This window comes from Panicum hallii, chromosome 4 (genome assembly GCF_002211085.1).
Source record: "Panicum hallii strain FIL2 chromosome 4, PHallii_v3.1, whole genome shotgun sequence".
NCBI classification, from domain to species: Eukaryota; Viridiplantae; Streptophyta; class Magnoliopsida; order Poales; family Poaceae; genus Panicum; species Panicum hallii.
The window spans coordinates 46,574,489-46,589,836 of record NC_038045.1 but is presented as its reverse complement, the minus strand read 5'-3'; the positions used below and the strand labels follow the sequence as shown (position 1 = coordinate 46,589,836).

The following is a 15,348-nucleotide window of genomic DNA, read 5'->3' as shown; positions in this document are numbered from 1 at the left end:
AAATGGTTGTATGTTTTTTGAAATTTTGCCATTCCTACGGTCCCACTGGTGAAGGCATGCATCGCCATGGAATTCCATCCATCGGCAGAACCGGAAAGCTGTCTCTGAACGCGTTTATACAATCTAGGATGCAAATTCTGTGATTTGACTTCGATTTCAGAAACGCATCGCTTCGCTTTTCAATTCATAACTGGAAAGCTCGATTAATTATTCGATGTACCCACTTGGCTCGCTGTGGACATCCCAAACCCTAACAGTTTGCTTCTTCCAGACCTTAAGACTAGTGTAGTATCTTAAGCACGAGCATTGCAAAAACTGCATGAGGGGTCGTTGTCAATTGTCATCGACTCATCCATCGCCACCGAATTTGCTGACAGTTGCAGCTAGGCAGCTCGTGGCATGCAAGGCACGTCTAGCCCATGTAGATAAGCATCTACAGATCGATCCAAAGAGGTCAAACAATTCCATTTGATTTCAGACGAGCTTTTCCTTTGCATTGCTCCATCTCTTTTTGGCCGTGGATCACTGGGACGGATCAAAAGTTCTACTATTTTTCTTCAGAAACAAAAATAAAGTATGCTTAAACTTTAATCATTCTTTCCAGCCACAATCAGATGGTCCCAGCAGAGGATGCCACGGTTTGCCAGGACAAATTAACAAAGCAAGCAAGGCCAAGATTTCAGTCAAGCAAAGCATGCACACGCTGGAATGGAATCTACTTTCAGGCCGGGTATGCATAACCTTTTTGGAAGGCAAGGAAGAAAGCGGAATCCCCAGCCTGCGCACGTTGTGAAATGAGGATGGTTATCTCAATGCTAGTGCTCCAGGCAGGTCCGTTCCGATTCTAAGCAACCTGGAGCCAATAGCTAGCCGGATGCATGTTTTGCTCATCACACTGTGCCAGTGCTATCTTTTCATGATAGCTTCACTTGCAATGGAGGCATGGCGATGGCTAAGACCTGCTACCAGCTGCAGTAGGGTCAATTAGAGCTAGAGGTTAGATCCCTGAACACAGCGAGGGATGAGCTGCGGCATAATTGGAGCTGAAAAAAAGGTAATATTCTGAAGAGATCCAAACGGCTGCTGTTGGAAACCTTCAGCCGCTGCACGCCCTGTTCAGCAGTGACCTCACCGGCGAACGGCTGCTGGTGTCAAGGGTAGATCCGGTCACATGGCGCATACATATCAGCCTACGTTATCTGAGAATGCGTCGTCTGATCGTACCACAGATCAGCACAAATAAAACAACTGCTTCGTCAGTCCTCTGTGGCACGGCGTACGCATCGTGCAGGGTTTGTTTATTTAATTCGGATTGTCGTCGACGCATCACGTCCTGATCCGTTTAATAGCGTAATGGAATCGGTACTTAGGACTGCCTTAATTAATCACCTGTCTTCACTCTGCTGGCTCTGTTCTGTTCACCAATCTTTCCCTTTTTTTTTTGCCCCCTCAACCAGCGGAAAGATTCGGCAATCTGTCCCTTGCCGGCGCGCGCATAAAATATATCTGAATACTTTTTTATCCGACGCGTCGTCGTGCCGAGATGGATGGATCTATGCCTGAATGGGCGAGCGGTTTCTGAATTCTGGGGCTGTGCTCTGAACAGAATTGCAGCGCCTGTACGTCTCCAAGATACTTTGCAGCAGCAGCGAGCCAGCAGTTGTGACCAATCATATATCTGTTTGTAGCATAAACATGTACGCAAGGATATGAAGCTTACCCAGAATTTCTTCAGGCTCCCAGTGCTAGGTAATGTGGGGGTAGCTAGGAACATTGTCATTGGCCATCCGCCACTACAATAACTTCCCTCCGGTTTGACAGCAAAACGTTCAGTTGAGACTTTCGTTCCACCCCCTACCGTCTGGCAGTTGTAACCAACTGTAGCGAAGTGCGTATCTTATACATCCTTGTGGCCAAAAGTCAAGATCCTGGGAGCTAAGAACTTGTTCAGCGTGGCTGCGGCTTCTCAAAAAGCGGCTCCAGCTCCGACTTTTTTGTTGGAGCAACTTCTCTAGTGGATTTGCAGCCATTTTGGAAAACGTTTGGTAAAACAGTTTCATCCTATTTTTCATGGATTAATTGGAGAAGAAAATATTCATAATGCCCTTATACTTTTTCTATTTTTATCTTTTCTTCTTATTTCTTTTATTTTTATTTTATCCTTTTCTCTCTATTTTCTTTTCTTCCCATCTTCTCTTTCCTCCTTATCCTCTTCTTCCTTTGTGCTCCCGCCCCTGCCTAGCACTCACACTGCTGGCCTCCCCTACCTCGTGCTCCTGTCGCCGGCTGCTGCGCTGCCTCGCGCTCCCACCGCCGGCCTCACCTGCCTCGGCCTCCCACAGCCGGCCCTGCCCACCACCCGCGCGGCCTCCCGCAGCCGCCTGCGCCCGCCGCCGCCTGGGCTCCCGCCGCGGCCATGACCTCCCATAGCCGTCTAGGAGAAGCAGTAGAAGGATGTGGAGGTCGAGCGCCGCGAGGAGGCCGTGGGGGCAAAGATGGCAGGAGGGACGCAGGGCTGCGGCTAGAGCCAGATGGAGCCAAGTTTTCTGGCTCCGGCTCGCCCAAACTGCTCCAGGTCATCATATTTTATACGACTTCTGCAGCTGAAGCTTTTTTCATTCTACCGCTTGGCAGGGCTCCTTAAGAAGCCGATTTTGGAGCCGCTCAAAAATCCTGCCAAAGGGGCTCTAAAGCTCATTCATGATTCATACTGCAGACAAATACATTAGAGAGTGGAGATCAAAGGGTTGTTTGTGCATATAACTCCTCAACGCATACGGTTGTTCAGAGCGTGGTTATAAATAAGTAGCTCTATATTGTACGCACATTGAACATCTGTTCCTCATCAAACGAAGAGCTCCAAGTACTTATTCCATGGAAGTAATATTTTATTATATTATACGGGCATAGAAAATTCAGACGCAGAATGGCAAATGCAACTTCTGGATCCATTTTGGCATTTCCCTTTTCGTTCCCCGATGAGAAAAAAGGAAAATTTTATCGACAGTGCAGGAGTGGTAACAGATCATGACCCTAGTGTTTTATTCATAATTCAACTTGGTCTTTATATATTTTAGCCTAAAATAGTATAGGATTAGAGCCTGACTCTTTTAGGATCTGTTCTTAGATTATTTAGACTAAAATTTAACACGGCGGGCATCGTCGTCATGTGCAACGCGATATCTTTTTTTTCTTTTTTTGAAAGGGCAATGCGATATCCTTTCGAGTGCGCTGGAAAAGCAGCTCGGGTGTCTTGGCTGGTCAGCTGGAAAACCGAGCGAGGTCGAAGAAGAAGCTTTTTGGGGTGGGGGAATAAAACATCAGGCCCGAAAGCACAGCCTTATTCTCTCCCTCGGCCCAAAACGTTTCCCCCAGAACGGCCTATATCACATCGCAAGGTCCAGGGCTGACTTCACTCACAGGCTCAAACGAAAGCTCGGCCCAGCTCACTCCCACACCCACTTCTCCACCCGACTCGGCGGGCGCCGGCGACCGCCGCAGCAACCGTTCTTTTCGCTTTCCCACGATGCCCCGGAAGCCCAAGCGGAAGGCTCCGGCCTCGCCGGCGGCGCACGGCACCTCGCCGGAACCCTACCCTTCCCACGCCTCTCCCTCCCCTGCGCAATGCCTGGCCGTCCGCGACGCGCTGCTCGGGTTCCACGGCTTCCCCGAGGAGTTCGCGCCCTTCCGCCGCCTCCGCCTCGGCGGTCGCTCGCCAGAGGATTGCAGCTGTGACTCCCCTCCGCCTCCTTCCCCCACCGTCCTCGACGGGATCGTCACCACCCTCCTCTCCCAGAACACCACCGAGGCCATCTCCCGCCGCGCCTTCGCCTCCCTCAAGGCCGCATTCCCCTCCTGGGACCAGGTGCGTGTTACTGCCTACTAGCTGCCACCTGCCAGTTGACAGCTGCCCATCGCTAGTCCAGCTTCGTGAAGGTTCTACAGCCTCCGGAGACTGAATGTCTCTTTCATCCTTCCCGATTTGTTCTGGAGGTGGTGGACGAGGAGGGGACGAGGCTGGAGGACGCCATCCGCTGCGGCGGGCTGGCGGCGACGAAGGCCGCGAGGATACGGGCGATGCTGAGGGGCGTGAGGGAGCGGAGGGGCAAGATTTGCCTCGAGTACCTGCGGGAGCTGTCGGTGGATGAGGTGAAGAGGGAGCTATCGCAGTTCAAAGGAATCGGGCCAAAGACCGTGAGTTTGACATCTTTCTTTCTCTTTTCAGTTTTCAGTAAACTGATTTTTTTTTGTTCAAAGGGATGGTGCGTGCCATGGGTGAAGCAAAAGACATTGCTTTGGATTTGTTGTAAAGGGGGACTGGTGAGAGTTGCTGTCAACTTTGAGCGCGAGTTGTTAGCCAATGAGTAATGAGAGGCACGAGATGGCAATCTGAAGGGCGATGCAGGGCTTTTCTCTGGGCCTTTAACTTGAATTATGTGCTTTTCTGTTGTGAAGATCACGAATACGGATAAAAGGAGTAGTTCTGATGCTATAAATTTTCCTAATATATATATATATAAAATATAAAAGCAATTTCCCATTATTTTTTATGGGAAAGGTCTATTTTACTACCTGAACAATCCATTTTATCCATTTGACCCCTCAGTAAAACTTGGGCTCATCTTAACTATTTCTATTGGCCCCACTCCCATCTGCCCCAAATGAGGCTTAGTTTCCCCGTGTTGTGAGGTCATAAAGGGCACGATATCCCGTGTTACGAAAATCGTTAAGAATATTTAATTATTACTTTTCATGCAATTTTGTATCTCTAGGGTTAATTTAATACTCCTAATCTATGAAAATAATCATGCAAAAAATCTTAATGTATTTTTCTGCAAATGTCCAAAAAGGATTAGCAAATCTCCAATCTTTAAAGGAGGTCTGCGCCTTTATGGAAGAGATATATGTATTGTTTGAACTAAAATATTGATGTGGCTGGTGGCCACCGACAATCAATTTCATCTTGCAATGAATGGCCAACAGAAACAGGTGACCGAAAGCTTGTTGCTGATAGTGTATACCTTGTTCTAAGCTGCTGGAGTTGTTGGTGTTTGTGTTTGGACTTTGTGCTCTGCACAGGAACTCAAACAGTTCAAAACAATGAAATGATTTTCTGCATATAATGTTTCACATGTAAAATATGACCTGATGAGATGTTACTGAAGTTTGAAATATAGTGGTTAGCTGATGAGTGATGAGAGACACGAGATAATGATGGAATGGCAATGCAGGATGTTCCATTTGTCCTTTTTTTTCATATTCTTTCAGCCTATTTAGCTTGAACTGCATGTTTTCAGTGAAGCTGTGAAGGCTACAAATGCACATAAAAGCAATAATTTTGATGATATGGTGCTTAAAGAGTGAAAACTCAGGATAGTAGATTCCAGCTTCTTGTGATTGAAATATTTGCTGTTAAAATAATAGTATCTTATTTGAGAAAAGGGAAAATAGTCTTGCACCTTATAGAAGCAATTTATGTTAGATTGGCTAAACACTTGGACAACTACTGATGTGGCTGGTGGTTGCGACCAACAACCAATTTTGTCTTGCAATGAATGTCTAACAAAACAAGTGGCTGAGTTTTCGGCTGATAATGTGTACCTTGTTCAAGGTTCAAGTACAGTGCTACTTTAAACTTTTTGTTCTTAATTAATGCTAGTTAGTTTCCCGTGTTGTCAGTGTCTGCGTTTTAGAGTTTATAGCCCCATGGTGAATGAACTCAAACATATTTGTTGAAACTAATGAAAGCAATGTTTTACTTATATATTTCTGTGATCCACAATCTTCTTGTGATGTGCCATTAGATGGTTAATGCATTCTTTTTAGTTGGATGATTTCCTGTCATGGTAGGCTGCTGGAGTAGGCAAGCACATATTGATGCATTTTTCTAATATATCCGTCGTATGGCAGGTGGCATGCGTGCTGATGTTCTATCTTCAGAAAGATGATTTTCCAGTAGATACTCATGTACGTGAATATTCATTTGTCAGTTATTATTGTCATATCTCGTCTAGACCCCAGTTCAGTGTGTATCATGCATATGTAACAGCGAATATATTTCTGCAAATAGGTACATCGCATTACAAAGGCTATGGGTTGGGTTCCAGTAACAGCTAGCAGGGAGAAAGCATACATTCATCTAAACAATAAGATCCCAGATGATCTGAAATTTGATTTGAATTGTCTTATTGTAACTCATGGGAAGCTTTGCCAAACATGTGCCAAAAAGATGGGAGGTGAGAAAAGCAAGGTTCCCAATGCTGCCTGTCCACTAGCAAGTTACTATTGTGTTGGTGAAAAGCTTCAGCAGTAGTTTAAGGTTTGTGACTTATAGCTAACAAACATTGCTCCCATTATGAAACAATTCGTGAAATTTCATACCTCAAGTTGGTTATTCTCTATTACTGTTAACTCTTGTCTGATCACCCGTTTTGATAAGTTACTCTGTGCGATGAGTTATTTACTTTATTTTCTTTACAAAACTGAACAAATGCTGTGTTCTATATTGACACTTTGTAAGTGTAGCAGTTCTGCTGCACGCCAGCACTTATAGAAGTGGCTAATATAGGCATGAATTTCGTATCAAAGAGGTTGCTTCATACTTTCTTACTATTCAGTAAAGGAAATGATAGATATAGTTCTTGCTTAACAAATTGCGCTTCCAGTTTGCATCTTAAAAGGAGTTGAGAAGTAGCTGAGCTTTTGACTGTTGATATTATCTGCGGCCTCAATCTTCTCTGTCTAGTTTTCTTTTCTTTCCTTTTTCCTTTGTGGGAACTTCTCTGTCTAGTTGTTGGTGCTTGGGCCTTATGGTCCCTTCTTTATTGTGGGCAGTGTAGAAGGAAAATCATGTGTCCCATGCTATGACAATATGAAAGTTTTTACCTAACTGTTGCATATTGTGATACTCTATTGAACTATTTCCTGGCATGTTCTTTTCCTCTGTAGGCATCATTAATGGCTGTTGGTGCTTTGATAAGAGGTTGCAAAACCTTGCAACAGCGCTAGCAGCAAAAGGATTTTGCAAAGCTGTGGTTCAATGAAAAGCAGAATGGATAGTTTCATCCTGATGTTTCAGATTTTGCCATTGGGGAGCTTCCAGCTCTATGGTAATGGGCTATATCCCTACATGCAAACTCATTGCTTCCAACTAAGAAATTCCAACGAGAAGCAGCAGAATGGAGAATTGGAGATTATCTACTTATCAAAACATACAACCGGCTAGAGAAGTTCCAACGAGAATCAGAGCGATGGCATTAGTAACTTACTGAAAGATATCATGCTGGTTATACAGTGAAGAAAATTGTGAATAGTGCGGACCCAACCTATTGTATGCTCATGGTCCCTCCCAACTTTCTAATGCACGCGATCTCTTGCGCCTGATGGGGTGGCTTGTGACTTTCAGAGCAGGCATTTGCTGACACTGTTCAAAAGGTTCTGCTGTGTTTGATGGTTGCAAGCTTAAGCTGAGCGTCCCCGTCCCACCTGCTTGAAGAGTTGAAGCGGATGTCTACACTTGAGTTCAACTGTGGAAACTTGGGAGCTTTGGATGGACAAGATGTGGATCATTGATGGGCATTTCGTACTTCATACTTCGAATTGAAGCAGAGCAATGTGCCATGCTATGCTTCCATGCGATCTGATTGGCCGGGCGGCTTGCTTCATGCTCACATGAAGTTTAACTACCGGCATCACCGGCTGCAGCTAGAAGTTTTGTTGTGCTGTAATGTAATGCACTTTCAACAGGTGAAATCCGGGAGCCTTGTCTTTCTGGGAACATCTGGTGTGAAAGTCCAACGCTTTTTGACCTTTCTCCGAGAAGTAACCGCCACTTTTGTATATTTTGGAGTGAATCTTTAGCCACTCATGAATCATGATCCACTTACTGTCATCTTTGCTTCCAGTGTTGAACATAGCATCAACTGAAGAAAGTGCTGTCAGATCACTTCTGAGACGATTCTTTTATGGTGGTTGCAGTTCTGCTGCTTCAGAATGTCTGAGAAAACAAAAGTAATGGAGACAAGGTGCTTTACGCTGTCTTTTCTTCTCATTTTCTTTTGGAGGGGTCTTTTCTTTTTGTTTGGCCCTGTCTGTTTCCCAAGAATCCTCAAATGCAGGTCAGGTGCAACGCAGCCGTGCAAGTGCAGACAACGGCAAGCGATATGATATGATAAACAAAAGAGCTGGAAGCTCCTGATTGCTTACAAAATTACACTCCACGTAAACAAAAGGATCATACGGTAGTGTGCAACCGCAGCTTGGTGTAGGGACAGCCAATGCCTGTGGGGCCCACCAGCTTAATCCAAGGGCTCCGGACCCACCCGTCATCATCCACCAGCTATCCTAGCCCCACAGCAGACCAGAGAACGCACTAGCGCCGCAAGCAATGGAAGCTACAATGGCGTGGTAGTTCAAGCTCGCTGACATCCGAGCCCCACAAGACAGACGCCCACCGGCCATTCACGTGCGCGCCTGCGCGGGGCCCACCGCCACCATCCTACCCGCTCGTTTAACCACCGCGCCCGCGCAGAGCGGATCCAGACCGTCGCCGTCGCCGTCGCCCCGTCCCCGGCGGCGGAGCCCACAAGTACGAGGCCCAGCGCGGCGGGGTCTGCCACCAACGCCCACTGCGCCGTGGGCCCCGCCACGAGGTACACCTAATATGCCACCTCCCCCGCCTGGCCCACCTCACCTCAGCTCACCCGCGGCCTCCGTCTTCAACTCGGCGGCCACCTCACCTCGCGTGGCCTCCTCCCGTCCCGATTCCCTCGGCCTCAACGACTAGTTGAGCGCTCCGCCGCGGCTCCGGCGAGGGGAGGAGGCTCATGAAGCTGTCGTAGGCTCCGTTGCAGCCGCCGCCGCGGGTGCTCGGGAGGGGCCGCGGGCGGGAGTCTGATTTTGGACGCCTCGCCGCGGCGAGATCCGAGGGCGCGCGGCTGCTGTACGGGTGTTTGAGGTCTCGTGCAGCTGCTGCTGTGAGGTGAGGAGGAGGGGCGGCCATGGCGGGGTCCAGGTTCGGCTCGTTCAAGTCGGAGAAGGGCGACTCGGCTGCCTCCGCGGCGGCGGCCGCGGGTGGGGCGGCGCAGAGGAGGGACCCGTACGAGGTGCTCGGGGTGGGCCGCAGCGCCACCGACCAGGAGATCAAGAGCGCCTTCCGACGCATGGCGCTCAAGTAAGGCAGCCACTTCCCGCTCAGATTTAGGCACCCGTGTTGCTTTTGTTGGTCTCCCCCGTCTCGTGAGGAGTTCGCTGGGAATATTTTGTTCGGATTTTGCGCGAAACCAGTTACATTTTTGGCGAATTATGTCGCCTGATGCCTGAGTTGCGTGTGCACTTTAAAGTGGAGTTTCCAGTTATGTTTGGGCACTTTTGGTTACCCCTTTCATCAGTTGCGACTTGCGAGCCATTTTCTTCTGAACATTGGTTCTGCAGTCTGCGCAGCCGTACCCTGATGTAGGATTGAACCGCTCATTTTGCTGTTTCTTCTGAAAATTGCGGCAGGTACCATCCGGACAAGAATGGGGATGACCCTGTCGCATCTGATAGGTTCCAAGAAGTCACATTCTCCTACAACATCCTGTCAGATCCTGATAAGAGGCGGCAGTACGATACATCAGGATTCGAGGTAATTCACACATCATGGGAGTGTTTTAGTCCTTTTATTTCAATTTTTGGGTCATTTTTGTGTTTCCTTCAGGCGATTGAAAGCGATAGTCAGGAGTTGGAGCTGGACTTATCGAGTCTTAATACTGTAAACACTGTGTTTGCAGCTCTTTTTAGGTAAAGCTTCTAATGATGCAATATTTCTTCAATTTTTAGTTTGTATTCTTCTATTGTGTGATTGTGTTTTTACAATATACGCAGTAAGCTTGGTGTGCCAATTAAAACAACTGTTTCAGCAACAGTTTTGGAGGAGGCATTGAATGGCTCTGTTATGGTTTCTCAGCTCCAGCTAGGAAACTCGGTGCACAGAAAGGTTGGCAGCCAGTTGTCTGCAATGTTCCTTTTTCCTTTTTTTTATATTAAATGCTTAACTATCGCATGTGGCCAGGTGGAAAAGCAAACAGCCCATTTCTATTCTGTGGACATAACCGAAAAACAAGCGAAGATGGGGCTAGTTTGTCGTGTTCACTCAAATGATAAAAGCAAATTCAAGGTTTGGAACCAAATGCTTTTTTTTTTCCGATTTATCTGCACTATTGAAGTACATTTAATGTGGTCTTGGTGTTCTTGTATTCTCTGTTTGCCTTTTCTAATATTTATCTTTTCTAGTTCTGTATCTTTATTCTTGCGGAATAAATGTCCTTTGTTTGGTTAAGTTTTGAATGTTTTGAAGTTGTGATACTAACATATTAGAATCCAATCCCACACAGATGCCTGGCTAGATACTATATTTGGATGTTTATATCTAACATGGAGTTGTATATACCATTGAATAACTAGGTCAACACCCTAATGTGGAGTGAGAAGTCATATTAATTTTTTGTACCAACAGTGGCTGAAATGGGTTGGAACTTAATGATGTGGTATGGAGTTTGGGTTAGATGTTCTATTTACTCTGGGCTTGCATTGGATTATGTCGGGAACCTATAGAGAGAGGGAGCGGGTAGAGATTATGCGACTCAGTGGATCTCAATAACACTAAAATTAGAGGGGGGGATGAAACATTGAGAAATTATTTCATTAATTCATTAATTGAGAGACAATCTGAACCTCGTCTTAGAGCTATTGTAGTTGTTAACTAGTACAACCAGGTTGCCAATCAAAAGTACTGGCACTAGAGTTTTTAATACCTAATGCAATCATATTTTAAAATCTATCCACATGATTTTATGGGCTATTTGGCTAGTTTTAAGCTGACATTATGATTCTTAGCAGGCTTTCTGGTAGTTTTCAGCAACTCGTACTGGTTTTTGACTTTTGATTTCGCTAGTCATCCAAAGTCTGAGCAAAGCTAATGATGCCATGAGTAAACTTGAGAAAGTTCCCATGTTACTCTCCTATATCGTAATTTTATGATTCTACTTTCATTGTTTATATACAATTTTTGTTAAGCTTAGTCCTTTTATTCAAATACGATATGACTTCCCATAAACTTACGGCATGACCTACTAGTTACCACCGCTTTTCCAAAATGGATATTGTCTTGGACATCAAATTATATGTAACTGGGCGATTCTTTTAGATAAGGGATAAACCAGCCTCTATATGCATCTGGTGGATATATATAGCCAATAGTTACAAGAGTTCTTAGACTCTAAACCTCAAATGAATATCTCAAAACACAAGAAAGAACACTCTAAAACAAAGAAAAGAAAAGTAGAAGGCTAAGCTTCAATTTTCTTCTTTGCTCCCGTTTCATCCTTGCAAAGTCTTTACGCAGCAAAAGACCATCACATCTATCATCTTCTTAGAAACATGATATCTGAATCGCCTGATGCCGCTGAAGTTACAAAATCAGACCTAAGGACCTCCAAAGCGACGCTTCAAGAAGAGAACGACATCGAAGACGCCATCGCCGCCTCATCCGGCAAGCCGGAGTTGAGTTTTCACCCGGAGATCCACCGATAGTTGCAAGCTTCACCATGACAACGCCCCAGAGGGAAACGACGCCCAAAAACGTCGTCGTTGTCGACACCGACACACTGCCGGGAAGAGCTTTCGCCTGGAACACCTGCTCAGCAGCACCACCGTCCACTGATGGTGATACTACTATCGGGGTCGATGGAAATGGCGGCCCTGCCAGATCGTAGAGTGGGCCGTTGGCCGCGGCGGCGTGTACGCCTCCAGCGTATGCCCGAGAACCAGCACTGCAGTCCACGGCGGCAGATCGGCGCAGAAGCGACCAAAACCGGCGGCCACGACTCCGGAGAAGGCACGCCACCACGCCAGCAGAGGGGAGAGATCCGAGGTAGGGGAAGCCGGATCCGGTGGAGGAAACTTAGTCCGCAGCCACCAGGCGCCGAACCGCCGCCGCCGCCTGGCCAACACCGGAGGCCTCCTCCCCCCGTGCCGCAGCCACCGGGCCTCTTCGCCGGATCTGGCCTCATTGGCCACGGATCCGGGCGGCCTCGCTTGCCAGTTGCCCGAGATGTCGGAAGCCAGACCGTCCCTCCCGCGTGAGGATGCGCTTCATCGTCAGGAGGCCTTGCCATCGCGCTCCCGGTGGCCGCACGGGCTTCTGCGTGGGCCACTCCGGCGGCGGCGAGGAGAAGAACGCCGAGAGGGAGGGGCTAGAGGCAGCAGCGCTGGGCTCCGCCCGCGTCGCCCCGACAGGAGCGATGCAGGGGAGAGAGAACTGGGCGATTCTAAATACTCCTTGTATGTAACCAAGAATTAAAGGTCTGAGTGTACTCATTCTAGATTAATCATTTGGACTGGATGCACTGCTTTTAACACAAAGGATTCCCCCCCCCCTCTATTTTGACTGTTCCAAACTTATCTCTTTTACCTCCTTGTCCCTATATTTCATATATTTTCTTCCATCGATTTCAGTTGCTTTATTTTGAGCTTGAAGAAAATGGTGGGCTGAGTCTTGCATTGCAGGTATGTGTACCAGATTCTTCTTTTCTTTTGTTCCTAATCTGTTCCTGGCTAAATGAAAAAAGAAGTACGTTGGAACCTCATTTTTGTATAAATAGTTAAATCAGCTGTAGGAATAATATCATACTGAGGTCTTCTATAACACGTTGAGAAATAGAACACCACTATTTATATGTTACTGTGAGGAAAATGAATTTTGCAGCTTATTCATGTTAGTAAGTTTACCTCTAAGTGACTCTAGACGTGGCACATTCATAGCACGATCATTATGATGTTACCAATAAGTATGAGGATTCTGGTGGAGTTACTGTACAGCTGTGTGATGAGTGAAATATGTTCCCACAATGTTGACCTTCATGTCATCCAAGATCTGAGCAATAAATTGTTAAGATTATGCGTTATGGCTTGAGTATGTTTCATCTAATGTACAGCCTGTTGCAGGAAGACAGTGTGAAAACTGGGAAAGTTACTGCTGCAGGAATGTATTTTCTTGGCTTTCCTGTGTACCGTTTTGAACAAAATAACTTGGTGAGTTTACAAGATTGGTTGGGTTTTGTTGTCTAAGTTATCTTTTTGTGGATCTTCCTCTTTAAAAGTTCCAATTACTTTCAGGCAGCTGCTGCAAAGGATTCTGATGGTGCATTCTTTAAAAGATTGGATAGCTTTCAACCGTGTGACATACATGAACTGAAACCTGGAACGCACTTTTTTGCTGTCTATGGTATATCACTTTGATACTTGCTGCAGTTCTAATTTATTGAGGCACTGTGAAACTTCTTAAGCTCCTCTCTCAGGTGACAATTTCTTCAAGAGTGCAAATTATACTATAGAGGTAGTGTCTGGCGAATCTTTCCCTGCTGAAAAGGAGATGCTACGAAACGTAGAGGCAAAAATACTCACAAAACGAGCTGAGCTGTCCAAATTTGAGTCAGAGTATAGGGAGGTAAGTGCTCAAGTTGTCTTCTATTGTTTTAACATTAAGATTCTTCACTTGCATATTGTCGTTTCTAAGAAAACATTCTCTAACACTGAGATTTTAAGGTTTTGGCAAAGTTCACCGAAATGACCAGCAAATACACAGAAGAAATGCAAGCGGTACATTTTTTTTTCTAGTAAAGTTATTTCTTCACTTTCTTGGGACTATAAAGGCATTGTTGTAGTAGTAATCACTGATGACTTTCAACAACATTCTAACTCTTTGTGGGCTACTGTAGATTGACCAACTTCTAAAGGAGAGGAACGAGATCCATGCTTCCTACACCAACAATCCACCTCTAAAACGGAGTTCCAGCAGAAATAAAGCGAAGTCGCCTTCAAAAATGCCCAAGAGCGATGCAGATAAGCATCATCAGAAGGAAAAGAAAGTGAAGGATCACTGTATGGAGGGATATGGAAGTGACGATGATAATTCAAGCGAAAAGAAACCAAAAGAGCGGTTTCCAAGGAAGAAATGGCTGCACATTCCATTCAAACTTGACAGGAGAAAGTCATGCTGAGCAATGTATTATACATTCTGTAGCTATTCTATTTTTCTGTGCATCATCCTCAGCTGATCCTTCGCTTTTGATGATTTTGTAGGTAGTCCCCTCTGTCGTACCACTCAATTGATATACAGATGGTTTTCACTGTGGCCTCCCAAACTAAGCCTCCTTCCCCATTTCTGATGCCACTCGTATTATTTCCTGTAAAGATCATATGTGAGCCTGAGAATTGAGGCATGATGTAAAGTAATTCATTTTAGCTCATGTTCTGAAGCGTGCACTGGCTAGTTGCTGCACATCGCTTGGATCTAGAGGCCCCCCTGCACCATACTGGCCTACTCCATGATGCATGGGATGATGGGAGTGAGATTGAGAGGATATATACTCTGATGTCTTCTGTAGCTTGTGTAAGGTTCTATATGTTGCGAACCGTAGGCCAGTTACATACATACATACATATATATATATATACATACATATATATATATATATATATATATGTTTGTTTGTCCCAAGAATGTGTGGGCGTCCATTGTTTGATTGGCTAATGGCTACTGTAAATACTACTTTCCTCCTGATGTAAATACGAAATTTGTTCGTGTGCATTACTGTGGCACGGTTGGTGTGGGTGTGAGGTGTCATGTGGGGACGCGTCAGTATTCTCGCCGCAAGAAGCAGGCCAGCAAGAACGGTGGCAAGGCCAACTGATCGGCATTATCTCAGTTAGTTTGTCCCAGGTTTTGGTTCAGTTAGTTGGAGGATATTTTAGTTAGATATTTGATTTGTTAGAGATAAGTTGTGATGCTTGAGTGTGGGACAAATGCCATCGGCCAATATATATACTTCCTCAGTTCCAGTATACATACTTCCTCACTCCTAAATTATTAGTTGTTTTGCCTTTTCTAGATTTATAGTTTTTACTATGCATCTATATATGTATTATGTGTCTAGATGCATAACAAAGTCTATAAATATAGAAAAATTAAAACAACTAATAATTTGAAATAGAAGGAGTACATACGAAGACACGTAGACACGTAATCAGGAACGTTAAGCTTAATCAATCTATTCCTCCCATCCCTCTACTTGTCACCCAAGCGCAGGGCAGTCGATGCTTGACCTCGGCCCTCCGTTGCCCCCAGCTACCGGCCAGGGCCATTCAGTGGGTGTTTAGAGATGTAGCTAGGTTGTGTTTTATTTAAAACTCTGAAGTTAACAAATGACGCCTTCACTGATCACATAATGTTCCCTTCAGCTTCAGCCTTCAGAATGTGTCAGGAGATGCGAATTTGAAACTCTGAATGCAGAGCATGTTGGATGTCCG

General features: G+C 45.6%; 2 protein-coding genes across 5 annotated transcripts; both read left to right on the top strand.

The window, feature by feature from the left end:
* The first annotated feature begins 3,472 nt into the window (after window positions 1–3,472).
* On the top strand, window positions 3,473–7,884 carry LOC112889992 (putative DNA glycosylase At3g47830). Of its 4 annotated transcripts, none has more exons than XM_025956810.1 (6): window positions 3,473–3,865; window positions 3,994–4,194; window positions 4,258–4,320; window positions 5,911–5,967; window positions 6,071–6,236; window positions 6,949–7,884. In XM_025956810.1, exons 1-6 carry the CDS (start codon window positions 3,527–3,529, stop codon window positions 7,041–7,043), a joined length of 921 nt encoding a protein of 306 aa, XP_025812595.1. In that variant the 5' UTR covers window positions 3,473–3,526; the 3' UTR covers window positions 7,044–7,884. The 4 variants fall into 4 exon arrangements, with proteins under 4 accessions (XP_025812595.1, XP_025812596.1, XP_025812598.1 ...); XM_025956811.1 differs by having other exon boundaries at window positions 6,071–6,319; XM_025956813.1 differs by lacking the exon at window positions 4,258–4,320.
* Window positions 7,885–8,694: 810 nt separating this feature from the next.
* Window positions 8,695–14,629, top strand: LOC112890015 (chaperone protein dnaJ 16-like). Its single transcript, XM_025956841.1, has 12 exons — window positions 8,695–9,172; window positions 9,502–9,625; window positions 9,698–9,780; window positions 9,865–9,976; window positions 10,052–10,156; window positions 12,496–12,546; window positions 12,985–13,071; window positions 13,156–13,264; window positions 13,338–13,486; window positions 13,585–13,638; window positions 13,758–14,044; window positions 14,122–14,629. Exons 1-11 carry the CDS (start codon window positions 9,000–9,002, stop codon window positions 14,037–14,039), a joined length of 1,329 nt encoding a protein of 442 aa, XP_025812626.1. The 5' UTR covers window positions 8,695–8,999; the 3' UTR covers window positions 14,040–14,044; window positions 14,122–14,629.
* The last annotated feature ends 719 nt before the right edge of the window (window positions 14,630–15,348 follow it).

Coding starts and splice junctions, on each gene's coding strand:
- LOC112889992 (XM_025956810.1), top strand. CDS start 3,527: ATGCCCCGGAAGCCCAAGCGGAAGGCTCCGGCCTCGCCGGCGGCGCAC. Junction 4,195..4,257: donor AAGGAATCGGGCCAAAGACC/GTGAGTTTGACA, acceptor TTTTGTTCAAAG/GGATGGTGCGTGCCATGGGT. Junction 6,237..6,948: donor ATGTGCCAAAAAGATGGGAG/GTGAGAAAAGCA, acceptor TTTCCTCTGTAG/GCATCATTAATGGCTGTTGG.
- LOC112890015 (XM_025956841.1), top strand. CDS start 9,000: ATGGCGGGGTCCAGGTTCGGCTCGTTCAAGTCGGAGAAGGGCGACTCG. Junction 9,626..9,697: donor ACGATACATCAGGATTCGAG/GTAATTCACACA, acceptor TGTTTCCTTCAG/GCGATTGAAAGCGATAGTCA. Junction 9,781..9,864: donor GTGTTTGCAGCTCTTTTTAG/GTAAAGCTTCTA, acceptor CAATATACGCAG/TAAGCTTGGTGTGCCAATTA.